Source organism: Coturnix japonica, chromosome 18 (genome assembly GCF_054131305.1).
Source record: "Coturnix japonica strain WE chromosome 18, WE-NBRP24, whole genome shotgun sequence".
Taxonomy (NCBI): Eukaryota; Metazoa; Chordata; class Aves; order Galliformes; family Phasianidae; genus Coturnix; species Coturnix japonica.
Window position 1 is genome coordinate 12,094,376 of NC_140680.1, and position 24,486 is coordinate 12,118,861.

The window sequence follows — 24,486 nt, forward strand, 5'->3', positions numbered from 1 at the left end:
CCTTGAAATATAAATATATAATGTTTAGATAAATTTCCTTAGCTCCCCTGGCAGTGTGCCTTTCTTGGGCACCATTCTCTGCTCACAGTGGGCTACTACTTGCCCCCTGGATCACAGGAACACCTCGTGGGGCTGAGTTTGCTCTGGACTCAGGCTCCCCATGAGTGTTGGCTGTCTCTGCAGGGAAGCTTGGGCACCAGGTCTGCCCTGTAGCTCTGCTGCTGTCAGCTGAATGGATGCATTGCTGCTTATGTATAGTGAAAAACACAGATGGGACAAAGTAATTTTATTGTCTGTAAAATACATATTTTTATGTACAAAGAGATACAGCTAAAGAAGACCAAACATATGACATTACAATGTTATTTTGTGCAGTGCTCCCGAGCTAATAAATATTACATTTATCTTATCAAACATAAATATAATCCCGGAAACATTTCCTAGAAGAGCAATAGTGCTGCTACCCAACAGCAGCTTCCTCAGTCTCATCAGATCCCTTGTTGCTCCCAACAAGCCAGAAGCTTGGCTTTGTGAACACCTCTACTCAGGGAAAAGCCATTCCAGAGTGCCCTGCGGTGCTTTAGATTGTCTGAGTGGAGCAGGGGAGAGAATGGGGTTAGAGCCAGCTGGCCTCACACTTAGCTGTAAGCGTGCAGTTCAACATGTGTAGGGCTGCTGGAAACTTCATTGCCCAAATGCCAAATTTAGCACCATGGGGATGTGACAACAGGCTAACTTGGATTGGATGGATGAGAGAGAGAAACTTAGCTTAGTTTCACCATAGGCAGAAATGCAAAGATGTTTTATAGATGCTCATTTTCCACATATTGGTTCAGACTGCTAAGAGATTTCTGTGGAGGTCCTTGGAGGTGGTACTCTGACCCTGTGCTTTGGATTGACATTCTCTGGTCTGGATTTAGGATTCACCTTGCTTGGGAGAGTCACTCTGGACAGTATCAGTTGGAGCAAAATACAGTAAATAATGTGGAAATAAAGCAAAGTTGGAAGGTCTATATGGTAGGAACTATGTCTTGCTTGTATCTATAAACCTGAAAGGATTCTGACTCCTAAAAGCTGCTCTAGAGCCACGGATCTGAAAAACACCAGAAATTCAACCTCTTTCTATGAAGAAATAGTTTGACACAGGATATGTGAGATCATGGCATTACAGTATTTCCTTGTTCCATTTTTGTTGGCGAATATGACTTCTGTAACAACACAAGGAATTGCTGCTACAAGTTTCAACCTCAATGTTTCTGTAAACTGCTGTCACACAGAGTTTACCCATGTCCCAGCTTGCCCAAACACAGAGACATCAAAAACACATTTGGTATATATGCACATATAATCTGTGAGTCCTTTTAACTTCTCGAGTCCTTCTTAATGCTTAGCAGAAAGTCCTGATCCCATTTACAGATGCTGCAGGACACGAACACCCACATTTCTGGTTTGGAGGTCAGTTATGTCAAATCAGTGTCTGTCCTGCAGCGGAGGATATTAACTGAAGTACCAGCAGATGGATATTGCTCACACCTTCTTGTGCTCTCACCACATGCTGTGGAGCTCCTGGAGCACCAAGGCAGTCTGTTTGCATAAGAATCTTTGATCATTCCCTAGAAGATTGACCAGTTTGTTCACAGAAGAGATGGAAGAGTCTTTGCTTGTGATGATTCAGTTTCTGTTTGAAGTAAAACTTCTCATTAGCACTGGTGCACTGATCACACACTCTGTTTCCTCCTCATGGCACACTTGTTATGGAATAGGTTCCTCTGTCTCTCTCTGGCACAGGATCCTGTCTACTCCTGGACTGGAGGCACACAGCGCTCTGCCCTGCCGTGTCCTCCATGCTCATGTAGAGGAAGCTGGTGGAGGTTATTTATTTATCTTCTGATTTAGAAAGATTGAAGAAAAAAATCAACAGAAACTTTCAGATTGAGTTCCCCCTCCCAGAACACCTAGATGTGCATCTGAGTCCCATTTTCCCCCTCACTGTAGAAATTTGAGAGGATTTCGAGACTCTTTAACACATTACTTTTCCTGTTTCCTACTCACGAACTGCAGACACCTCTTTTGGGGTATCAGAATCCGTGTCTGTTAAGCCACACTTTCATAGGAAGTTGTGTAAAAGGAGAACAAAACCACCTTAAAATGTCAGCATCAGAAATGCAGTCACTAAATCCAGCCTGTTCCTCTGTATCCCAGGCTTATTTCTGTTCAGAGCTTTCAGGTCCAGCCCACTCTGAATTAGAGAGCCGTGGAAATGTCTAAGTGTTCCTTCATAGTCAAAGATAAGGTTTTTCCCCAGGGGAGACCTTTGGGAGTTTGCAGAACTGGAACATCAATGCCAAATCTCGTAATTTTGAGGCTGCATCTTCACAAGAAGTACACTCGCTGTGTTACATATTGCAGGAATCTCTGCTCATTTTCTGGTTCTGCTTGGAAGATGCAAACAACAGTCTTGGCCAAGCCAAACCCCATGTCTGCTTGTGCTCTGGAAGACCTGGGAATATCTTGTCTTTCTGGAAGTACAGGCCTCTGCCCTTTGCTTCTCCCCAGGCACGCAGTAAGTTTCTGTGGTGGAAGGATTCATGTTATTGCTTTGTGTGGGGAAAATCCAGCCATCTGCCCACTCAGGACTCTCTCAGCTTCATGTAGCAGCCAGTGCCATAATTACAGATCAAACTCTGAGATTTCACTCAGCTGATAAAGCAGAAGAGAAAAGGATGGACGGTCTTCTTTCCTCTGAGTGAAGGAGAGAGAGAGAGAATATTAATGTCAGTGTGGGAGGTATGGTGAGGTTAGAAAGGAAAACCTTGTGGAGAAAGGTGAGTTTTAACAGAAACAAAATGCATTCTTATAGAGAGAATGCCAACAGAAGAATTACGTTCCTTCTGCACTGTGTTTCTTCTCTAGTAATGTGAATTTTCCCCAGAGGACACTGAGTACTTTGTAAGGGGCAGGCTGTCATTTTTACCATCCACATTAAAACCGAGCACAACTGATTCGTAGCTTTCTTAGGAAGCAAAATGCTGAACTAGCTTGAGTTATGTGCACTGTATAGACTTCTCAGTGATGTCAATGCATTCTATAGAGACAGCAGCTTAAATAAAAGGTAAAGACCTGAATGTTTAACTCATCTTGCTAACACAGTGATAGCTACAGAGTGCCTCATCTCCAGCACTGTATCTTGTATTAGCATGTGAGGTGTAAACTCTCCTAAATGCTGAAGGGGAGACATCTCTGTTGGGAAGCAGTGCTTTCCCAGTGAAATACTAACCATGCTCCAGCAGTGGCTCATCACCTCATAAATAGCCTTGGAGGCCAACTTGGGCTTGTAGAGCCGAAACCCTGCATTGATTTCTTCTACCACTTCTCCATTGGTGCGATTCTCATAAGGCATTTTGCCTTCACTGAAGACCTCCCACATCAGCACTCCTAAAGCAAACAAATGGGAACAATTACACAAGACACAAATCACATTCTCAGCAGGCCCACAGCCCCTTTCCCTCATCATTGAAGCGCAGTGTTGGTGTTTGTTACTTGAAAAAGCATTCTTGCTCAGATTTGAAGCATGCATCAGAAAAATCATGGCCTAACACAGCTGTACGGTGCAATCATGGTGGAATTTCAAAGGATTGCAGCATGTATTTTTGCTTTTCCTAAACACTCATGATTTCCTATGATTACTGTTCAGAGCAGTACAGAAACTTGTGCTTATCCAGTGTAGTAGATGATATTCAAGATAAAATGGCAGTGGGCATTGGTCAGAGTTGGCCATAAGATCAGAAAAGGACTGCAGATAAAGTGAATGCAAGTTCTGGTGTTATTACTAGGCTTGCTTTCTTTGGTCTTCTGGTGTTAAACTGTTCACAGTGTAAAGAAAGAATAGAGACAGATGAATCACTTCACCCAGCATCAACCACACACAGCTCCTAGGAAGGGCAGAGGGAAGCACAGAACTCGCAAGCACAGACTAGCCAAGGGTATAACCCTGCATTATTTACTGCGAGGCACGGAGCTGAGTGGCACCCCATTGACTGTGTGCTGTGCTCTACACACTGTACCGATTCATTCTGCACTGCCACTATTTGCATGTTAGCTGGATGTAGGCCAGGCACATCAGTGTGCCAGATCAACCGGCCAGGGAATAGTCTTTGTTATCTCCAGTGGCAATGGCTGTGGGGAAAAAAACATACAGCAGCTTTCTTATCTATGAGGATCCAGAAAAGAGATCGAAGAATAGATGCAAATCATAAAACAATGCACTGGAGAGTGAGAAATTAGGTGAGAAAAGGTCAGCACTGAAATAATATTTTTCAGATCAACAAAAAGCAAACAGAGTCAGCAAAAACAAACTCAGAGGCAGAGGTTTTGAATGAAGCTTCAGTGCTTTGGACTGGTGGTCAGAGAGATGAAATGCTTAAATGTCTGTATGTACTTTTTCTTAGAAACCTTCTGACTCTCCTACATTTTCTTGGTTACTCATTCAGTAGCATCATAAAATAGCATTATATGGGTACAATACATTATTATATTGGCAATATCTGGAGTGCTTCAGAGTGTGTAGGTGGTTTACTGTTCCTTTCTTTCACCTGGATGATTTAGGCTTGATTCAAGCAAAACACCACTGGAACCCTGAAGATATAGTGTTTAGAACATTTTACTTTGGCACTAAGCCCCCAGGTCCTTCTGAGCTGATATTTAGCTGATATTTCTTCTTTTTTTTTTTTTTTTTTTTGTTTCTTTTTTTTCCATTCTGATGAGAGTTTCTTACCAAATGACCAAACGTCTGATTTGGTGCTGTAGTTACTGTAGGAGAAAACCTCTGGGGCAGACCATTTAACTGGAAACTTGGTCCCCGTGGAGCTGGTGTACTGATCATCAAGAACAATCCTGGAAAAGGAGAAGAAGGGAGCATGCTGAGCAACCCTGGTACCTCACTACAGCCCCATGCGCAGCCACTGTGACATTACCTTGACATCCCGAAGTCAGACACTTTGACCACATGAGATTCCCCCACCAGGCAGTTCCTAGCAGCCTACAAAAGCATAAATGGCAGAAGGTCAGTCCTGAAAGACTATCACTGCCACTTCGTTGCTCTTACCCTGTTCTACACAGTGCTTCAAAATAGGAGAATCAGGGTGGTATCCTACTATACACAGAAGGCAAGACTTTAAGTCCTAATGCTTTCTGTACATTTTACAGCCAGTGTGCTTCTGTTGCCAGCAAAGCCATTCAGCCATCAGTCTGATACATGCCTTTGCTGCCCAGAAAGGGCAGAGAAAGACTGAAATATCCACAGCTGCCCTCAGTCCTGCAGTAAAATGGCAGAAGTAAATGAGGCAGCTTACTGACCACTGCAATCAAAACTATTTTATCAGCAATGCATGTTGTTTATGCGTATGTAAAAACAGCTCTTTTTGGTATCTTTGCTGTTTTAGAGATGAAAGGCGATGAGATTCTGTGAGCTGTGGGAAGTAAAAGAGTCCACTGAGACAAAGAGATGAAATTTATGTTCTTGTTTCTTCTCAACAACAAAGGGAAACAGATTTATCAGCGTTCCAGAGGATGCTTTTTCTTTCTAAAGCTTTGGTGCTGCTTCTGCAAAAAGAAGAGATATTGTTCCTGTGCCAGTGGATGGGCAGGAGGAGTGTGAAAGCTGAAATTAATGAAGAGAGAAAGCCCAGTCGGACTGGAGGCGTCTGTATGGAGGCAACGTACCAGGTCTCTGTGGATGACAGAATTTTGTTCCAGATAAGCCATTCCTTCACACACATCCAGGCACATTCCCAGGAGGGTTTCTTTTGAAAAACTGCCCCGCTGGCTTCTGAGGTAGTCAGACAAGCAGCCGTGCTCCATGAACTCAAACACCAGGCATATGGGAGTGTTCTCAAAGCACACTCCATAAAGCTGGACTAGTTTGGGGTGAGACAGCTTCCTGTGGGACAGGGAGAGGAGATGGAAAAAGAGGTTGAAGTCTGCTCAGTCCTTTCTGTCCTTACAGAAATGGTGCTTACAGAAAATGACCAGTTTTGTCACCCTGCTGCATTCTTCCCTCTGAAAAGACCAACTATGAACACATAAAAGAGAAAATATGTGGACCAGCTCTAACTCCAAGCTGCTTAGCATTAAGTATATCTCATTTCAGTGGTAGTGATCACCAAAAGACATTTCTGCATTCTTAATCATCCGATCAAACAACAAAAAAAATGTTTTCTTCCTACTTTGAAGAGAGAGAGATGTAAAAAGTACAAATAAAAGCAATAACATCAGATGCAAATATTGTCAGCTGTGCAAATAGAAACAAACAAAAAAGCAGGCAAGCTTTTCAAATACAAATTCCCTCAAATTTTGAGATGTCTTAATCTAATTATTTCTAACAAAAACACTTGTCTCACCAAAATGCACTGGGAATGAACCCTGCCTTCTAGAGCAGCAAAGATCTAGAAGACAGTTCTGGGTACTGATAGACTTATAAGCACAGGAATTCGCCTACACTTTGAACTGCGTTCCCTTGTAACCCCTAGAGCTCACAGGTCTCTCTATACTATCTCTCTATACTATTTAGCTAGATAGTAGATAATGCAAAGTTAAATCCCCCATCCATATTCCTGAGCATTATCACAACGCTTTGGCTCAGTTTACTGAGTACAGGGTCTGATTTCTGTGGTGAACCTGCTGCTTACATCAAGACCTTTGCCTCCTCAATGAAATCCTCTTCAGACATCGCTCCTTCACGAATGGTCTTTATGGCAACTTTTGTCTTCTCCAGCCAGTAGCCAAGGTAAACCACCCCAAACTGACCACTGCCTATTTCCTGCACACGGGTGAGCTCAGAGGGATTAATGACCAATTTTCCTGTTGATTGCAAAAGAAAGAGTAAGGATCTAGCAGAAAAATGTCAAAGAAAAAGCTTTTGTGGGTTAAATATTAAGACAGGACTCTGAGTGAGAGTTTCTGACTCTGACTTAAATCATCTGTGTGACTTTTGGTGGCTCATTTCACTACTCCATGCTGCAGTTCATGTACCAGAATAACAGCATTCCCATTTTTTCCTCTGTTTCTTTTGTCTATCCAGTTCTTCAGGGAAGGTTGTTTCTAGCATATGTGTATACTACTACGCACATCATGTTTCTCAGTTCTCTTGATGCTTCCAAGAATTATAATCATGTTTGGAATGATGCAATGTAAAGATCTAAAGAAAACAATTATACTGATGGTCACATGAGAATTCTTCATTCTCCGTGGGGATGTTCAGCTTCACCCAGATAACCAAGGAGGTGTGTAATTCCCATATGGTGAAAAGAGTAACTCCATACCGTAGCTCAGCCCTGCAGTGATTGGAGCCTTTTTCTTCCAAGAAGACACTGCGTACCGCAAACGAGTAACAAGACCTGAATAATAGAAGGAAAGATGGGTTCCAGTTATTGTCACAGTTATGGGAAGTGTGGCTGTTCTTCTCCCCAGTAGGGAGTCAGCAGGTTTACTGTACTGAGTTCTCAGCTCCACTTGAGGGCAGCTGAATCTCTACTCAGTGTGATTTCCTGCCTGCTCAAAGGAAGCCAATTCTGATCGCTTTCAGCTTATTTTTCATTCTGGCTCCGTCAGAAGTATGAGTCTATATTAACTGATGAAATTCCAAAGTATACATTTATATTTTTGAAGCCAATGGTACTCTGAGCTGTAGCCTTTGATGACTACCATGTTTGGCTGTGGATCTTGGTCATGCCCCTAACCTTGTGCCAAATCAAGGCCCAGGGATTTGCCACCTCAAGGTCAAGAAGGCACTGCAGTTTATCTCAAGCAAGCAGCTCATCCAGCAGTTGCTGACACACTCCTTGAGAATGAAAGGACTCTCTATTGTTTGTCTGTATGTCATTTGCATTAGTCATATTCAGAATGAAGAAGTTGGAAGCTTAGCCAAGATGGCCATTTTACTGATGTTCAAGTACTAGGGTAACATTTCAGTGTAAGGGTGGAGGGATTGAGAGCCTTCCTTCCTTGAGAACAGTCACCTGGCTAATGGTGAAACAGCAACTTCCCTAGCTGGCATTAGCATTCACTTACCTCCTGCATTGTGCTGGTGGTAGTTGATGAGGTCGGGGATGCAGTCAAATATGTGTTTCTCTGCCAAATAGTATCTCTTGGGAAAGTCAGTTGTCTCATTGATGTGGTAATGTTTTATAACAGGATTGTTATCCGTGCTGAAAAAGATGAAGTTTTCTTTGAGAAAAATTAGGTTACAGCAAAAAATATAAGAATTTGGGGTATAGATGGAAGAGGTCAAAGAAATGGGACAACTTTCCTTACAATGAATGGGTGATGAGAGAGGAGTGAGCTGCAATTGATAATGAAAACTGTACTTCTATGTTCTCCCTCTCACTGATAGATAGTCTCAACTCTAGAAAGGCTGAGGTTTCTCAATAAGAACAGGCTGAGTACTATATTCCTCTGCCTCGTTCTGAAACAAAACTTATATCCGCATGAGAGAAACCCTTTTACTGGTCTTGTATTATCCACTTCGAATGAATCCAGCACATAGCCTGTGTTGATCCTACAGGCACTTCAGTTGGGAAGGAAATTTTAACAAAATTACAAGCCTGGTGATGTCTTAGGGACTATTTATAGGCACTTATTTTGATGCAGAGTGAAGTGAAGCCTTTAATATGCTTTGCTTTGCGAATGGCAGCTAACTCTTCTGCCTTTTTTGGAATCATTTTTCTCTGTCGTTTTAATGAGCCTTCTGCTCTATCTTCATGATGCCAAATCAACTACAGAGATTACTCTCTCATAGGAGCCATTTCATTGATGTAATTGATGTGAAAAGCTGCTGAGCTCAGCTGTACCTCAATGCTTTGGTGAAAACAGAGACTGTGTACATGCCAGGCTGCCTCGAATCTCTCACCATGAAGGCACCTTCTCTACCCTGTAATAAGATCAGAGGAGAGAAAACTGGTTAGAGACATCACAGAAAAAGAGGCAGGCCAAGGGGCAAAGCTCTGCTCGTTTCAGCCCTGTCTACTGCTCGGACATGAGGATTTGCTAAAGATAGTGGATAAAAAGGAGCTCTCAGCCCCTCCGTGCTCTGCCCTGCTGTGTGCCCAGGGACTGCAGGTACACCCAGCAGGTCTCTCTTGGCTGCCATGTATTTTTAGCTTGATTTCCTGAGGAAATGGGACTTATGCAATAATGCTGAGTGTGTGTGGGTGTAGGCGCACATGAATGCAGGTCTCTGTTCCTCCAAGCTTCTCCTCAAGAAATGTTGATTGCTTTCAACCTTATCTGAGAGAACACTGGTGAGCTTAGTTTCATACAAGTTCAACAAAAATGGGCACTACAGAGAGCAGCTACAGGATGAAGGTGTTATTTATTCAACACCAAAGAATCCATATGTGAGAGATAATTTACTAGTGTACCAGAAATAGGAAAAGCTTGGACAAGATCCTTTGTGCTCACAGGTACACCAGCCAACCAATATCTAAATATCACTGCTTAGGAAAGCAGGCTAACTCTACTCAGGCACTCACAGAACAATTTTCCTTTCTAATTTTTCACTGTAATTGTTTTCTACTCATCTGAATGCTAAAACATTCCATAGGCCTGCAGGGCCAAACACTGACGAATCAGGTAGCAGAGGAGAGGATTTATCACGACAGTTAGGAGTCAATGTGCTGTGCTGACTATACATTGATAGTAAAAAACATAATTTTTTAATGTTTGCAGATAAAGATGTTTTTATATCTGGCACTTCTAATGCTTGATTATTTTTGCTTTGCTTTACCTGATGGAGTCCCTCCACTTACATGTACTCTCCTTTTCTGTATATAAAAACAAAAAATAGGCTTCCTTCATTTCAACACTGCTAATACTGACAGCCGACATGCAGCAACCTGTGACTGTCTTTTCTCTGACAAAGCTGGAAGGAGCTTTATCAGCTTTACCAGACAAATCCCACCCGCAGCACGTGGTGCAAGGCTAAGCCACCAAGCTCAGCCTGCCTCAGCCTTTTGCTGGCACAGGTAGAACAGAGTTGGGGGTAGCATCTTGCTGAGCTCCTTTCAGTATCATTTTCTCCTTCCCTCTCACATGGGAGCAAGAATGGCTAGAGACCACTTATGTGCTTGGCTGTGTGCTTGGTGGGAGCTGTGAGGTGTGGGAGGTTTTGGACCAGAAGTGTCTGCAGCCAAACAGGGGTAACAGCCACAGAAAAGCCGCGATAGAAGGATCAGAAGGAAAAATAAGTTCACTCAATCCTGCATGGTTACATCCTGTAGGAGTTCGTAGGAGATAAGAGATTATTTTAAACCGCACAAAAATAAGCTCCTATTTTCATTAAGTGCTGTCGTTCAGCATTTTATTTGGGTCTCCTGTTAGTGTAAGAGCTGACACTGTAAAAACTAACATTGTGTTTGTGTGGAAAATGTGAACAAGAAGTGTACTCTATTTGCATGACAATCTTCACTGGAAAACCCAGTCTCTGCTGAAAGATGAGAGATGCGTGCACACACATACCCAGAGCTAAGCATGACCCCAGCCCATCCTTTTGGCTTTCACCCAAAATACCACAGCACAAGATTAGTTCAGTTTTCAGAGAACTACCGGCATTCTCTGGCCTCCAGCAGAGCTGTGATGAGCTCCAATCTGAGTTTTCAGCCAACACTGTTCTGAAAAGTCATTTTCCATCATCTCATTGCCCTGGGTGAGGGCGGCACAGCTTGCTGCTCGCCCCCGGCTGCTGTGATGTCGGGGGCTGCTGGTGCTTGGATCCCCACCAGCCTCATGCTATGCATGGCCCAGGGATGGCAGCACAGCAGGGACCTGGCGCTCAGTTCACCCTTGCACAGAGCAGCACTCATGGGCTGCTCCGCTGTTCTCATTAATTAATTATTATCGCCCATCTGACCTGTACATAAACACTGTCTTACCTCATCCCTGAGGAGCATTTCTGCTTTGCTTCTGCTGATGTTCTTATTGTACCATCTGCAAACAGCAAAAGAGCGTGTCAGCATTTCTGGGTTATTGAAGATCCTGCTGAAAAGCCTCTGCACTGAGAGTCTCCAGCAAAAGTGACAACACAGTGTGGGGTGGGGACCTTTGAGGTTTGCAGCTTCTGTAGCAAATCCAGCGTTTAGAGTTATAACAAAAACATAGGCACAACTTACTCATATATTTGCAGGTTCTCGGGTGATTTTTCTGCCAGGTAGCTACTTGGCACATAGCCTTCATGCCTGTGAAAATGTGACACAGCGCGTGTGAGCTACACACAGGATTTTCTCTGCATCCATAGGAGTCAGCCCTGAAAGATTTGTTGGCCAGAAGCCTTGTTCTTTGCATGATAGAAGTGCTGCGTTTTATGTATTTTGTAGGGTTTGTGGGTGATGGAAACAACTGATAACTTCCCCAGCCCAGATAAACAAGGAGAGTTGAGGAGAAATAATGCGTGGCTTCCATCATTGTTTATATTGAGGATCCTATAGTTTAATTTTTGTGTTGGTTATCCCCATGGAGCGCATTCCAGTTTCCACAAATTTTTCCCCCAATATTTGACAGAAAGTATCAGTCTGAACTAAGGACTGCTCTTCAAAAAATCAACCTGTGGGTCCTTTTGCTTCAGCTGCATGGATACAAGCAGCATCCAAGTGAAGGAACCTTCCATCTCTCTTTCTTGTACGTATCAGAAGATACTGTACAAAAGTTGTACTAGAGACCAGAATAAATGCTAGTAGATGAGCAAATTGGACTTAGAAAGGATTTGTTAATTTGATGTTGAAAAAGCACTTACCCATTCTTATCTTGAACCAGCCACCAATGTTCCTCAGAGCTGTCAATCACATGATATTCCTCATTGTATTGTAATGTCAGCTCCTGTGGATTCTGGGCTTCATAGTCATATATGGCCATGACTAAGGTTTCCTTTGTGTTTAGCAACGATTTCTATACCAATTAGGAAAAAGGCTCATCATATTCATGTTTATAAATATCAATGGCATGCTCTCTGAAATGATATTCCCCTGACAACACTGGTGTGCTCTGTAAAGCCTGCTGGGCTCAGTACCTCAAGGCAAGGAGAGCACCCCAGGAGCTTGTGAAGGTACACTGGCAACATGGCATTTTAAGCATTATCAAGCAATGGTTTTCATACATAATTCCACATGCACAGAAAACAGTTGTCTAGTTCTTCTTTAAGGCATTGGGAAGAATTAATCCTTTCTGATCTGATTTTCACAGTTGTTTCCTAAACTCCCATTAAAAGATGCCAGTGATAAAATCTCCTTGCTCTTCTTAGATGGACGTAACAACCTCACAGCTCCTCACTTCTTACTGTGACTTTTTCCACCCACAAGTGGGTTTGGAAAGCTGCTTTACTAAGGACAGCATTGCATGCCTTGATGCACTCACCCAGTTATCTTCAGGAGTGGGAGGAAGAGGCTTCTTTGAGGCTGAAATGAAATTAAGAAAGCTAATTTGAATCAGTTATAGACAAACCCTACAGAAATAGAAGAGCAAGCCTTGGTTGTTCAGAGTAAGACGCACCAACAGCTGCACCTGCACGGTGACTCTCAGCAACATAACATGGGTTTGAAACTGATGTGCAGACTGTATAGGGAATCACAGAAATACAAGGGGGGGAAAAGTCTTCAGTATAAAATGGTTGACTTCCCTATCTGCCAGCATTTACATTGAGGTTTATACTACAGAGAAAATATGGGAAGGACAAAATAGATTGAATCTTTTACTTTTTCTAGGAATAAATACTTTCAGGGTCAAGATTCTCTTAACGAAATCTCATACCAGTTTTGGTGGGGTCATACTCTAAACAGCCAACTGCCATCTTCTCTGTCTGAGCACAGCATCTCCACTTGCCATCTATCCAGAAATCTGGATGGTACTTTGAGACCAAACTGTTGTTGCTCCTGGTTTCTGGAAAGTGTTAGAGTAAGAGAAAAAAAGGAGGAAAAAGTGGATTTGTTTGTACTGACATAATCTCTGAAAGGCACATAGAACTGAACAGAAATAATCTGCACTAGAGGACCTTATTTTTTTTTTTGAACCATTATTCTTTGTGAATATTATTAGCCTCCTCTATTTCTCTCTTCAAACTGTTAAACACCAAAACCACAGAAAGAACAATTCAAAAACAGAAAGAAAACCTGGTACACCAGGTACTGATGATTCTCATAGCAAACTGCATCTCTGCAGGATGTATAAACGTAGGACACAGACTCTGCTGCTTTGGCTCAGTGTTCAGAGGGAGATGGACCAGTTGGGATTCACCAGCTCTAAATATTTTTGCACATGTAGATGCCAGCTGTGAATCTCTGCATGAGCAATCAAAGGTCCTTCTGTTTGAAACTATTTGCCATAATAATTCTCTTGAAAAGAATAAAGAAAAAAAGAGAAAAAAATGATCCTGGCCTGTTTCTACTTGATCAAGTCAAATAAAATTGTTGTTGATCACTCAGATTGTCTCAACATGCTGAACTAGAGGAGGCGATAAAACAAAAACTTGGAACAGGTACACCCTCAAAGGGGAATAACTGACTGTAAGACTAAGCTTAATAATAACTCAAACAGGCTCAATGTTTTCAAAGTGAACTAAACATCAGCTCACGCTACAAAGGAGGAGAAAGCTATGAGGGAATAAGGGTGCAATTTTCATGTAACTAAACAACCTTTTCCTTCTGCACCCAGCGGTTAGTTATTGTACCTTCACTTCAGAATCATTGTAATGAACCACAGAACAATTCAAGAAGCGAACAGGAAATGAAAGCTACCCACAGAAATGTTTCTTAATAATCATGATTCTCTCAGAAGGTTGTCATCTAAACAAAGTAGCTATTAATCAGTGATGAGAAATCTTCTACCCAGAAAATATTAAGTGTTGCATATCCAAGTTTTCCAAAGCTTTTGAAAACACACCCACAACATCTGCAAATGTATTTGACTCCATAGCTGCGTTCCCAATGACCACTTTGCTTGGTTAGATGTAAGAAAACAACTTCTCTTGTATGTTTTCTTGGCATTTCAGCTGTGGAGAAAAATGACCTGGGATAAGAAACTTCAACAATTAAGTAGGCTTAGGGGTTCTGTTACCTTCCTTCAGTGTAAAGACCCATCTCTGCCGGCTCTCACGATTGGGTGCGAACACATAGAGGATGTAGTTATCATGGACAATCTGAAGAGGGGAATAAAGATGGGAACCAGCCATTAGAAACAATCCTGGGTGTACTGGGCATGATGGAACCATGGAAATAAACAGGCAGTAACCCCCATATCAAGTATGTAAATCCCTGAAAAACAATGCTGTGAACAAGTGGAGTATATAGGGCCTGTTCAGAGGTATCCCATAACCTCAGTGCCTTTTACTTATCTAAAACTGAGTACAAAACTCAATCAAGAAAGAATTCTAGATGAGCAATTTTTTTTTTTTTAAATCAATTTTTTGTTGAAATGACAGTTAAACCAATGGAAACATTACAACTTCAGTCTGCACAGAAGCCAGCCCACTGCATGCTGGCTGTAGCCTGTTCTTCTGAAGCACCTACGAGAAAATTACTTAAGTTTCTCAGCACTTTCTCTTAAATCACCTTCACTTAAAATATAAGAGCCAAATTTATCTTTTCTGGTCAATATGAATTCCAAGCAATGCCCTCGGGATTCACTGTACTACTATCACTCTAGAGTTTTTGATAGCTTTCACTAGGGTTATGGTGGGGAAATAAGAAACTAGAGCAGATGAGCAATGAGCATTCAGGATGCTGGTTTCATAAACTTGCCCTTAGTGATGAACAAATGACAGAAGAGAAATACAGAACATTCATGAAGTTTCAGACTCAGGAGTGAAATCATCACAGGAACAAAAATGACTCAGAAACTTAATCAGATGACTACGTTTGGGCCTAAAATGTGATGTAACACATAATCTATGTTTCTTTTCCAATATTTATCCAAGAATTTATACCCAAATGAGACCCAATCTCTTTGATGCACAATCACTTTGAAAAAGCTTCGACCAATATCTTTAAACAGAGTTTTCTGTTTAAAGACAGCATCTGTTTTTTTCAGAGCTTAAAGCAGTGTAGATGAGGCAACGTTAATAACCGTTCAAGTGACAGGAAGCATTTGCTATCACTTGGCCTGATGCCCCTGCAGGCACACACAGCTATGTGATTCAGTTGCTTTGTAGGCTATAGAGAAATAAATCATAACCTCTGTTTAAGAAAAAAAAAAGGGGGGGGGGGGCAATAATTCCCACTCATTTTAAGACATTCTTGTGTCATTGTTTGTCAACATTTGTTCCTTCTCCCATCTATGTTTAACCAGGAAAGCTGCATTTTAATGTGGGAAGGGAAGAAAGAGCAGCTGATGTTCCCCCACCAAGCTTTCCCCAGCCAGGCAGATCCCACCCAGCCCTAGCTAAGAGCTGTCCTGTTGGGCTGCTCATTGTCAGCTGTTTGCAGCATACGACAGCATCTTCTGTTGCTCCTAAAGGCCCATAGACAAGGCTGTAACACTCAGATTGTTTCAAGTCATCTGTGAACAGATCGTCCTGTATTCATGGAAATTCATACACCATAATTATCATGAGAAATAGCGTTGTCAACGTGATAAAATTCTGATTACTCAGTCTTTGAGTCCCTAGTTCATTTCAGACCTCCCTCTGCTTTGTCTTCACTTGATAATATTCATCTCAGTGTTGGGTTCATTAAGGATTTCAGTGTACAGGAGAATTTTAGTGAAAGACAGAAAGAAGTACTATTGCTTAGTAGTATATCCAACAGATAGACTCACCTGGAAGGGATATTTATATTGACAGGGGATGATGATGTCGCTTTTCACAATTTCCACACATTTAATCCTGGAAAGTTCCACAGAACCCTTCAAAGTCCTTTTTTTCTAAAAGACAGATAGAAGCACTTGGTTAAGGTTAGTGACTGTGGATTATCTACACAATGAGACAAGACTGAGATGTCCACTGGAGATTTTCTAAAGTGTAAGTACAAGGAATTATTCTCATATATGTCACCTCTATGTATGTGGCACTTACACACCTGCACACAGATATATTTCAGCTCAGCACATGGATTCTTAGAGAACCAGCCAAAACTTTGGGTTGAAACACTGCAAAACTATTTTTGCGAGGGCTTCATACTTTGCCCTAATATACCTGGACTTGAGGAAAGAGAGGAAAGTTACTACAGCATAGTCTCACATTGCTCTTGCTGGACTTTGTTGGTATGTATGTCTCTTATATGTGCTGGCAGTTCAGCCAACACCTCTGGGTGTGCTGCCAAGTCCATCTCTTGTATTTGTCAGAGAGGAATAGGATTTTCTTAATCAATGAACCCCAGGCTGTAAGACAGCTCTAAATTTAAAATCAATTGGCTAGCAAGAGTAGTGCCAAATCTTAGCAAGCTTCCCTGCACCTCATCTTTTTTTCATTCTTGTCTGTTCAGTTCTTTCTTCCAAATTTGGCTTCCTCTGTCTCTTCTCTACAGCCTCCTCTATCATTTGTTCTACCCCTGGAAATTCCATTCTGCCGTGAGACACAAAGCCATTTATTTCCTACCAAAACCTTCAATTTTGTTAATGCTGAGCTCTCTTGCAGCTGATTACTGTGAAGACCCAGGGCTTAACCACACATGAGGCTTTTGGGGTTGATGCTGCCTGTCCCAGTCCCAGTCTCTACTCTTTCACCGCAGAGCGGATTTTATTGACACATTTCCATTCTCCAGTGAAAGACAGGGCCCAGCCTTCTTGAGGAGCTTTATGCAGTTGTCCTGTAACTCTCTTCACCTCCTTGAGCTACTTCTAATTGTGTAATTTCAGCAAAAAGCCCCCATCACCTCAAATTAAAGCACAGCATCAGGCTGTGTGCCACAGTTGCTGTATCGCTTAGCAGGACCTCCACAGATGGGACTTTGCTGACAGAAAGCAATTATAGTCCTGAAGCAGCACAAACTATAGGAATTACCATTCACAAACCAGGCATTACCCAGCAGCAAGCCTAGGAACTAACCATCCCCCTATTTTTGTGATGCCTCACTGCTTTAATCTAACAAAAGCAACTGATCCATTTGGAAGGGAGGAGAGAGAAAAGGCCTCTTAAAAACGGTCTCCAAAACCTCAGAGACTTGTTTCTAAGAAGACTAGACTAAACATGCTGAGTGATCTCCGTTTGTAGTTTTCAGTCTGCCCAGAGTATAATTAAATAGATGTCTTAGTTGGCTGGTCAGGAGAACCATCAGTTGTCTTGCTGTGTAAAGTGTGTGGAAAGATAACCAAGGCACACTGCTGTCCCAAGAGGAAAAGCACAGTGTGTGCAGATCAGTATGTCCTGCTTTATTGCTTTCAAGCCATTATTTGCAATACAGGAAGGGGAAGCTAACAGCATGGAATGGAGCTGAGTGTATCACAAACTCAGTGCATTATGGTGTTCAACTCTGGCATTTCACCTCCTCTTGCCTCACAGCTCCAGCAGTTTTAGAAATGACTGCAGTGGTTTCTATTTGTCTTAGATACTGGTAGTACTATCTTTGGAAGAAATAGGTGGGAATTTCCCTACTAGAACTATTCTGTAGTAATTTCTACCTGCACAGTCCTAACCCTGCAGAACAAGAACAAGAACAGAGGACTCTCACTGTGCTCAATTAGGGGAAGAGCCACCTTGTGTTTGCCACGTCCTCAGCCTACACAGCCCCCAGCACTGCAACTCAACCAGCCATGACCGTTTGGCTGGGTGGCCCACTAATCCCTTCCCATCAGCTCATGTCCTTCTGGTTCCAGCCAGCCATTTATCAGACAAGCGTGGGAAGAAGCAGGGCCACAGGCTGGGCCACAGGAGGGCAATGAGCCAGCAGTGAACCCAGTGCTGTTCCATGGGTGTGCTTCTTGACTGAGGTTCTGTACTCGTTGCTTCACAAGCGTCTCAGATTTTGTGAGATATGGGGCCGTACAGTCTGAATAATGTGCTGCTTTCTGGTTAACGCTTTGCTGTTGCTATTTGTGGTCCTGATTCATCACATGTGCTGAACCAAAGAATCACAAATCTTGGTGGGTGCTTAAAGCTTTTGCTAAATCCCACCTTATTTATCAAAGAGCATTGGCAGTGAAAGCTGTCAACAGCGCAAGACCAGAAAGAAGGGAGGGAGACCAAATGACAGGGAGAGATGGGGTGGGCAAAGCTTCACCTCCAAGAGCTCAGGAGAGAGGGGGCAGAACCTTGAGCAGGCAGAAAGGCAGTGTGCTACGTTTCACTGAAGCTGACAGAGCTCACAAGTTGCGTAAGAACTTGTCTCATGTATTTTTGGGGTGTAAGGAAAAAAGCAAGCAATTAGGGTTCATTTGGCCCCAAACACCTGATCAGTGCTCACTTCCCACAGCTCTAGTGTTTGCTTTCTCCTTTCCTCATCTCACTCTACTTCATCCCCATTGCCTACCACATCCCTTCCTCATCTGTGCCTGCTGGTCCCCCTGCCTGTCCAGGAACCTCTGAAAGGAGCAGGTTTCCCTGCAGCACCTCTGGACCCCTATGTACATGAGACCTTCCCCTACCACAAGCTCAGTCCATGGACCTGTGCTCACCCACTGCTCCCCACTGAAGGCCCAGCTGGACACCTTCCCTCAGTAGGTGGAAAGGGGAAGGAAGCTTATAGCTGCAGAAGAGAGAGGTAGGAAATTCCAGTCCTCTGCAAGCAAAACCGCAGAAACATTTCCATCAGAAAAAGCATTTAATGGCCTTTTCTGCAGTGCCAGCTTTGTGGGGCTCTGGGCTGACTTACATTCCTTGCTTTCAATTGGCAGCTTGAATAGAACGAACCATTGTTAATTAACCATCTTGGTGATGTCCACTTGTGCCATATCACCAGCTCTCCAGTCACTCTGCTCATTGAGTAGCCTGGACAGAGGCAGGAGTAAGAGGAATTTCTTACTCTGTGAGAACATGGTGGTGAAACAAAACAATATTTATTATTATTAATTTTTTAGAATGGCGCATGCAGTCTCCCAAACACAGGCAAGATAAAAAACCTCAAAAGATGGATAGGTCAAAATGAGTCTAAAGGGCAGGGCAATTTGCTGGGAGCAGAGGCAATGCAGCTGTGCTGGGTCAGGGCCTGAATGAAGGTAGAACTTCGTGTGTACCTTTTCTGTACGGGTTTTTCATGGCAATCAATTAACCATCCAAAAGTTGGAAATACAGTGTTCAACTTGCATCTGTGTTGCTCTCCTTTATTCAGTCCTGCTACTTTAATTCAATAAATAAATAAACACATTTTGTTTCACAGCTGTTTTTAGATCTAAAGAACAGGAAGGTCTTCTAATGTAGGGTTTAACATGGATACAGACTGCATTGAATTGTGTTAATGACAAAATTAACTGCATCTGCTGCTTAAGATGCCTCCGTGTATTTAAGCAGTGTGAATAAGAGAGCTGTGTCTGCTTTGCTTGTTTATATTCCCTGATTGCTGTTATATGTAGCTTTAGCAGCTGCAGTTAGGAATTTCTTTCTGTTCTGCTGCTCTTCCAGGAACCTGTGAAGATCTCCTTGTTTGCAGCCTCACCTACAGTGCAGGACTTGGGCAAAGACCTTGCTGAGGAAGCTGGCTCTTATGTCAGTAAGTAAATATTTCATCTGCTAGTGAGATGATATGGTGCTGCTTAATGATTGTGCTCTTAGTATGTATTGTTTGTATGCTATCTGCTCACTCATCACTCACTGTCACTTGCAAGAACTAATTTTGGCATCAAATATTTTTACAGAGCTAGTAGAACTCTTTACAGCCAAAGTCTGCTTCATGCAGACGATCTCAGTTTGTTTTCATGTTACTTGGATAAATTCTCAGTTTCCCTTGGAATAAGAGCTGCAGAGAAATTACTCTTCCTGTTCTTTTTAAGTCCTATAGGCTAAATCTGGTATTGGTATTTCCAATAAAATCATTTCAAACAGACCTTTTAAAACAGGCAGAAAAGTCAGTAGAGCTCAGAAGACCTGGCCTGTAGGCATCGTGCACAGCTAGGAGCTTGGTGTTTTGCTGTCCCATGGTCTGGGCTTCCTAAGGTATCTGTCTTTTGGAGTTATATGAGCCTAAATCTAGAAGAGATGTAGAGGGAAATTAAAGCTGTAGTTTTTCTACAAGAGCTCTTTTTTTATGGGCTATGTGGATTTAAGATTCAAGTACAAAGGTTGGATGGAAAAGTATGCTTAGACGTTAGATCATTTTTCTTTGGGTCCTCATCTGGAAGGCCTTGGTGTTTTCACTAAACTTAATTCCAGTACCAGCCAAAGCCACTTCCAGCAGTCATACTGCTGTCCTGTCTGAGATGATTACCAAGGCATGTGTCCCTACTATTGGCACAAACAGGTTGACAACAAAATCAATATCGCTGTCAAGGAAATGGAGAAGGAAAAAAAAAAGATTCTTGGTTTTCAAACCAGTTTTTTGGTATAACAAAAATAGGTCTTTTATGTTATAGAAAAACATACGGGTCAATTGCTAAATTGTGCATGATTTTTGTCAAAGCTACTCTTGACTAGCAAAGATAGGAAGAGTGGATGGCACTGAATTAAGGGTTCAGTAGTGGAAAGAAGCTAAATTAAATCCACTAAATGTCATCAGTTTTTCATTAAAAATGTGTAATTCTTAAAGGATAAAATTTGGTCAGGAAGGGCGAAAGAGTGTCCAGCAATAGGAAAACATTGCAACAACAAAAAGGGAACAAGGGAAAACTATGGCACAGAAACAGATTTAACTTAGTTGATATAGTAAGGCTCCAGCACACTACACATGAGCAAGCCAAGAGGAGCAGCTCCAATCCATACACTGTATTGCTGGGATCCTGAGAGTGTCACATAAATATCTGTGTTATAAGTTAACTCTGGTGAGAATCAAACTTACTGAAATGGTTAAAATCATAACTCCTATGTGCTCATTCACTTGCATGCTCAGTAGCTATAAAAGCAGTCCCTAGAAATGAATAATTTTTGTCTATGTAATTGATTTGCATGTTGTAATAAAGGCACTTCTGATGTATTTTAGCGGACGGGGGCTGAATACATGTGCCTGTTATCAGGGCTTAGCTTTATGTTAAGACAGCCCTGCATTGTGCTCTGGATAACGAATTCCAGAAAACACAGCTTCTTATTGTTGTCAGTTATTGGGGGCTCATTCTCCTAATGAGACATGTAAATATCTTTCATTAACATTAACAGTGATTGTATGTGTGGCTCTGAGGAAAACAGTGCCTTCTGTTTAACTGTGTGCTGCTGTGACAGAAAATGCCATCACAGCTATTGCAAAAATTTGCCTTGATTATGTTGGTTGTCTTGGTAGCTTTTGGTATCATTTACTAAATCTCTGTACCTCTTAACCTGACCTGGTTATTTCTTTTCTTTGGACTGCCACAGTAAATTATGCATCTTTTTATATTCACAATGCCTGAACCCAGAGAAAGGGACAGGGTATTAAACCCTTTAAATACAGACAAAATGTGTAAACGTGCTTAATGTGTAAGGATATGCCTTACTTTAAGTCACATCATTGAAAGCATTGGGACTTCTCAAGTTCTTTAGTAACTTGCTAATTGTTTAACTTGAATTTATGTACAGGCTACTGTCACTGATGGAACAGGGGCTGTACAGGTGGATACATATAGTACTCAACTCTAAGTACAGTAAGGAGGTTTTAAAGAAACTCTTTGAAATCTCTGACAGCAAACATCCAATGAGATTTCCCTGGAAAAATATGTACTTTAAAAGCCCAGGCAGAAGCTGGTCCCATCTGTCCATTGCAGCACGTTTGTCTGAGGATACTCTCAATCTCTATGGCAAGCAGGCAGAGAGAAGCTAGCACCCATAAAGCTTTGCCATCTGAACATCCAGAGTAAAGGGACCATGAGCAAACTGCCTGTTTCCAATAGTCCACAGCCTGTCTTATCCCCACCAGTTATTGGAGAGTCCACATGGAGCACAGCCAAACTTGTGCTTAGGGATTTAGCACTACAGACAATTGATTTTTCTTGTGTGTTTCTTGGTCCTGGTTGGCCCACCAGGATGGATGTTATTTGTGTGTCAGGCAGGTACTGTAATTGTCCCTTCATGGGCTGTGAAATCCTCTCTGGAGCTTTCAGTCTGTTCTTAGCATGGGGCAAGAGGATGCTGGGGGAGTCTGCCCTAAGCTTTGCCTCCCAAGCACCCATGGTATCACCATATGGAAGCCTGACCAGGATGATGTAATTTCTGGTTGAAAAGGCTGAGGATTCTTGGAGTAGGTCACAGGACAAAGTCTTTTCTACACATTGTTGTGAAGTCCTTCTATTTGCGTAATTACCTGTTTTTTTGACAATTTGTTTCAGCAAAAAGGCAGTGTTTTATGGAAAATAATTTACGTAATTATATACATGCATATGGTCATTCACAGAATCGTACTATCACAGCATGATTTAGGTTGGAAGGAACCTTAAAGGCCATCCAGTTCTAACCGCCCTCCCTTGAGCATGGACAACTCCCACCAACTCAGGCTTCCTGGGGCCACGTTCAACCTGGCCATGAACAACTCCAGGAATGGGGAACCTACAGCTTTTTTGGGCAGCAGTGCCAAGGCCTCTCTGCCCTCTGAGGAAAGATTTTTTTCTTCCTAATATCTAACCTAAGTCTCCATTCTCTTAGTTTAAAACTATTTACCCAGCCTGTATATAGACACACACGTATGCACAGAAGTATGTCAGCTGTTATTTGGTGCACAATCAGATTTTGCATTTGTCATGTAACAACATGCCTTTTCAAGTCAATAATATGTCTATTTCATCAGCATTTTAAGATGTTCTTGAGTTACCTAATTGGCCTTTAGGAAGACTAGGGGATACAATTTCCGAAGGCAATCATGTAGCATATGAAACCTATGCCCAGCTGAAAGTTTTTGAATCATATTTTCCTACTGATCTACGTGTCTAAAGATGCAAACACTCAGCTAGTGTGAGTTTACAAAGGTATCTTCACTAAGTATATGTTGAGTCCTTAAATCCTTCAAGACAAGACCAATGAAAACTAGGTATGAAAATGTCTCAAAATACCTATGGCAGAGTCACTTTTTAAATGCTTTTAAAGATTTTAACAAGGGCAATAGAATAGTTATAATAAGGTCTAAAATCTTAATGCCAACTGAAGGACGGTTTGGGTAGCAGTCAAGTAGAGTCTCAACACATACGGATGCATTAATCGGCAATAACTATTTTCCTATTTAAATACAGAGATAAAAAACATAAAATAAAAGCAAGGAAAATATCTTGTGCACACTTAAGAGAAATAACTTGAAGATAATATTTGTTAAATTTTGAAGCTGGTATCCATTATACTTTGCTTTTTATTGGGTTCACTTTTAATTTAATTTTCTTTGTCTAAGTGATATGATCTGAAAGTGCCAGTGCTGGATAGCAGGGCAACAAGATCCCCACTGCTGGTCTTTGTACAGTAACAGTGCCTGAACTTTGTGCATTAACAGCACTGTTAACAGGACTGTTGGAAACCAAGCAATACCATTTACAACCATCTTAAGGCTCAGCAAAGATCCAGCCAGACAGAACAGGGAAATAATTCTCACTGCACTAGAACTCTTAGCACACTTGGATGTGCAGACTGACTTCAAGTTTTCTTCTTGTTTAGCAAATCAGGTAAATGCAAGCCTGAGGAAACAATGTGAAGTCTGAGCGCATCTGGTCGTCAGGTCCCTTTTGGAGTTAACTCAGAAAGCTTGGCCTGCTAAGCATGACCATCTGAATTCATTTTTAAATGTAAGATTGGACTCCCACCAGCCATCAGTCTGTTGCTCTAAAGAGAAGAGTGAGAGTGAAGATCTCTGCAACCAGTGTATGTGTATGCTCTCTGCTATACAAGTCACTCCCATACACATGTGAGCAGCCAGAAACAGGCTTATGTAGCTGTTACAGGCAGTGATTTAAACAGCAACCTACAACAGAGTTAGACACTTCTATAGCCACAGCATAGTCTTATTCCTCCATTTGAGCCAGAAGCTCTGAAGAACCCATCTGACCACTCTGCAATTTTCAGCAAGTGGTGCTGTAATAGAAACCAGAAATGTTACTAAAATATGAGGGAGAGATTATCCTTCCCTTAATTACTCTATTATTAGAGGAAAAAATGGCTGACATACCCCATGGCGATGTTCATAGTAAGCCAGCTTAGATTTGGTTAAGACAAAGAAGCGCACTTTAAAGTTGGAGGGTGAAGTCCTTCTCTTCTGCTGGGATTTTTTGATCAGCTGCTCTTCCAGGAGCACACAGTTATTCATGACTGGGCAAAGAACGGTCCTCTCCCAGGACATGGGATACCTGCCCTACGCGCTGAGCATCCGTCTGAGAAAGAGACACAGGGAGGAAGACAGTTGAGAGTTTTGCTTTTTTTTCTGAAAAAAAAGTATTCAAGAGGCAGCGTAGGTGCTTTAAGCTTTATCTTTCCATCTACAGCAAAGC

At 42.1% G+C, this 24,486-nt stretch overlaps 2 protein-coding genes across 5 annotated transcripts in view; one reads left to right on the forward strand and one right to left on the reverse strand.

Annotated features, from left to right (window-relative positions):
- C18H5orf58 (chromosome 18 C5orf58 homolog) overlaps positions 1-24,486 on the forward strand; it is a 32,486-nt gene that overhangs the window by 1,601 nt on the left and 6,399 nt on the right. For 2 of the 4 annotated variants that reach the window (XM_032447444.2, XM_085518927.1), the window contains exon 2: positions 19,529-19,616. The gene's annotated coding sequence lies outside the window, so the exon portion shown is untranslated. Of the gene's footprint in view, positions 1-19,477; positions 19,617-24,486 lie in introns of those variants that run through there. The other 2 variants (XM_015876358.3, XM_015876357.3) reach the window with 2 other exon arrangements.
- On the reverse strand, positions 272-24,411 carry ITK (IL2 inducible T cell kinase). Its single transcript, XM_015876351.3, has 17 exons — positions 24,168-24,411; positions 15,793-15,897; positions 14,095-14,176; positions 12,793-12,921; positions 12,400-12,440; positions 11,783-11,934; positions 11,163-11,228; positions 10,926-10,980; positions 8,847-8,926; positions 8,068-8,204; positions 7,320-7,394; positions 6,687-6,858; positions 5,722-5,938; positions 4,974-5,038; positions 4,775-4,893; positions 3,278-3,435; positions 272-2,742 (listed from the first exon to the last, which is right to left on the reverse strand). The coding sequence occupies exons 1-17, from the start codon at positions 24,336-24,338 to the stop codon at positions 2,671-2,673; spliced, it is 1,896 nt and encodes a 631-aa protein (XP_015731837.2). The 5' UTR covers positions 24,339-24,411; the 3' UTR covers positions 272-2,670.

Bases quoted from the DNA above. Each gene is read 5' to 3' on its own strand.
- ITK (XM_015876351.3), bottom strand. From the start codon at position 24,338: ATGTCCTGGGAGAGGACCGTTCTTTGCCCAGTCATGAATAACTGTGTG. The intron at 12,922-14,094 runs GTAACAGAACCC...AACACTTTCCAG, and splicing joins GGTCTTTACACTGAAGGAAG to AAACCAGGAGCAACAACAGT. The intron at 11,229-11,782 runs GTAAGTGCTTTT...ACATTTTCACAG, and splicing joins CTGGTTCAAGATAAGAATGG to GCATGAAGGCTATGTGCCAA.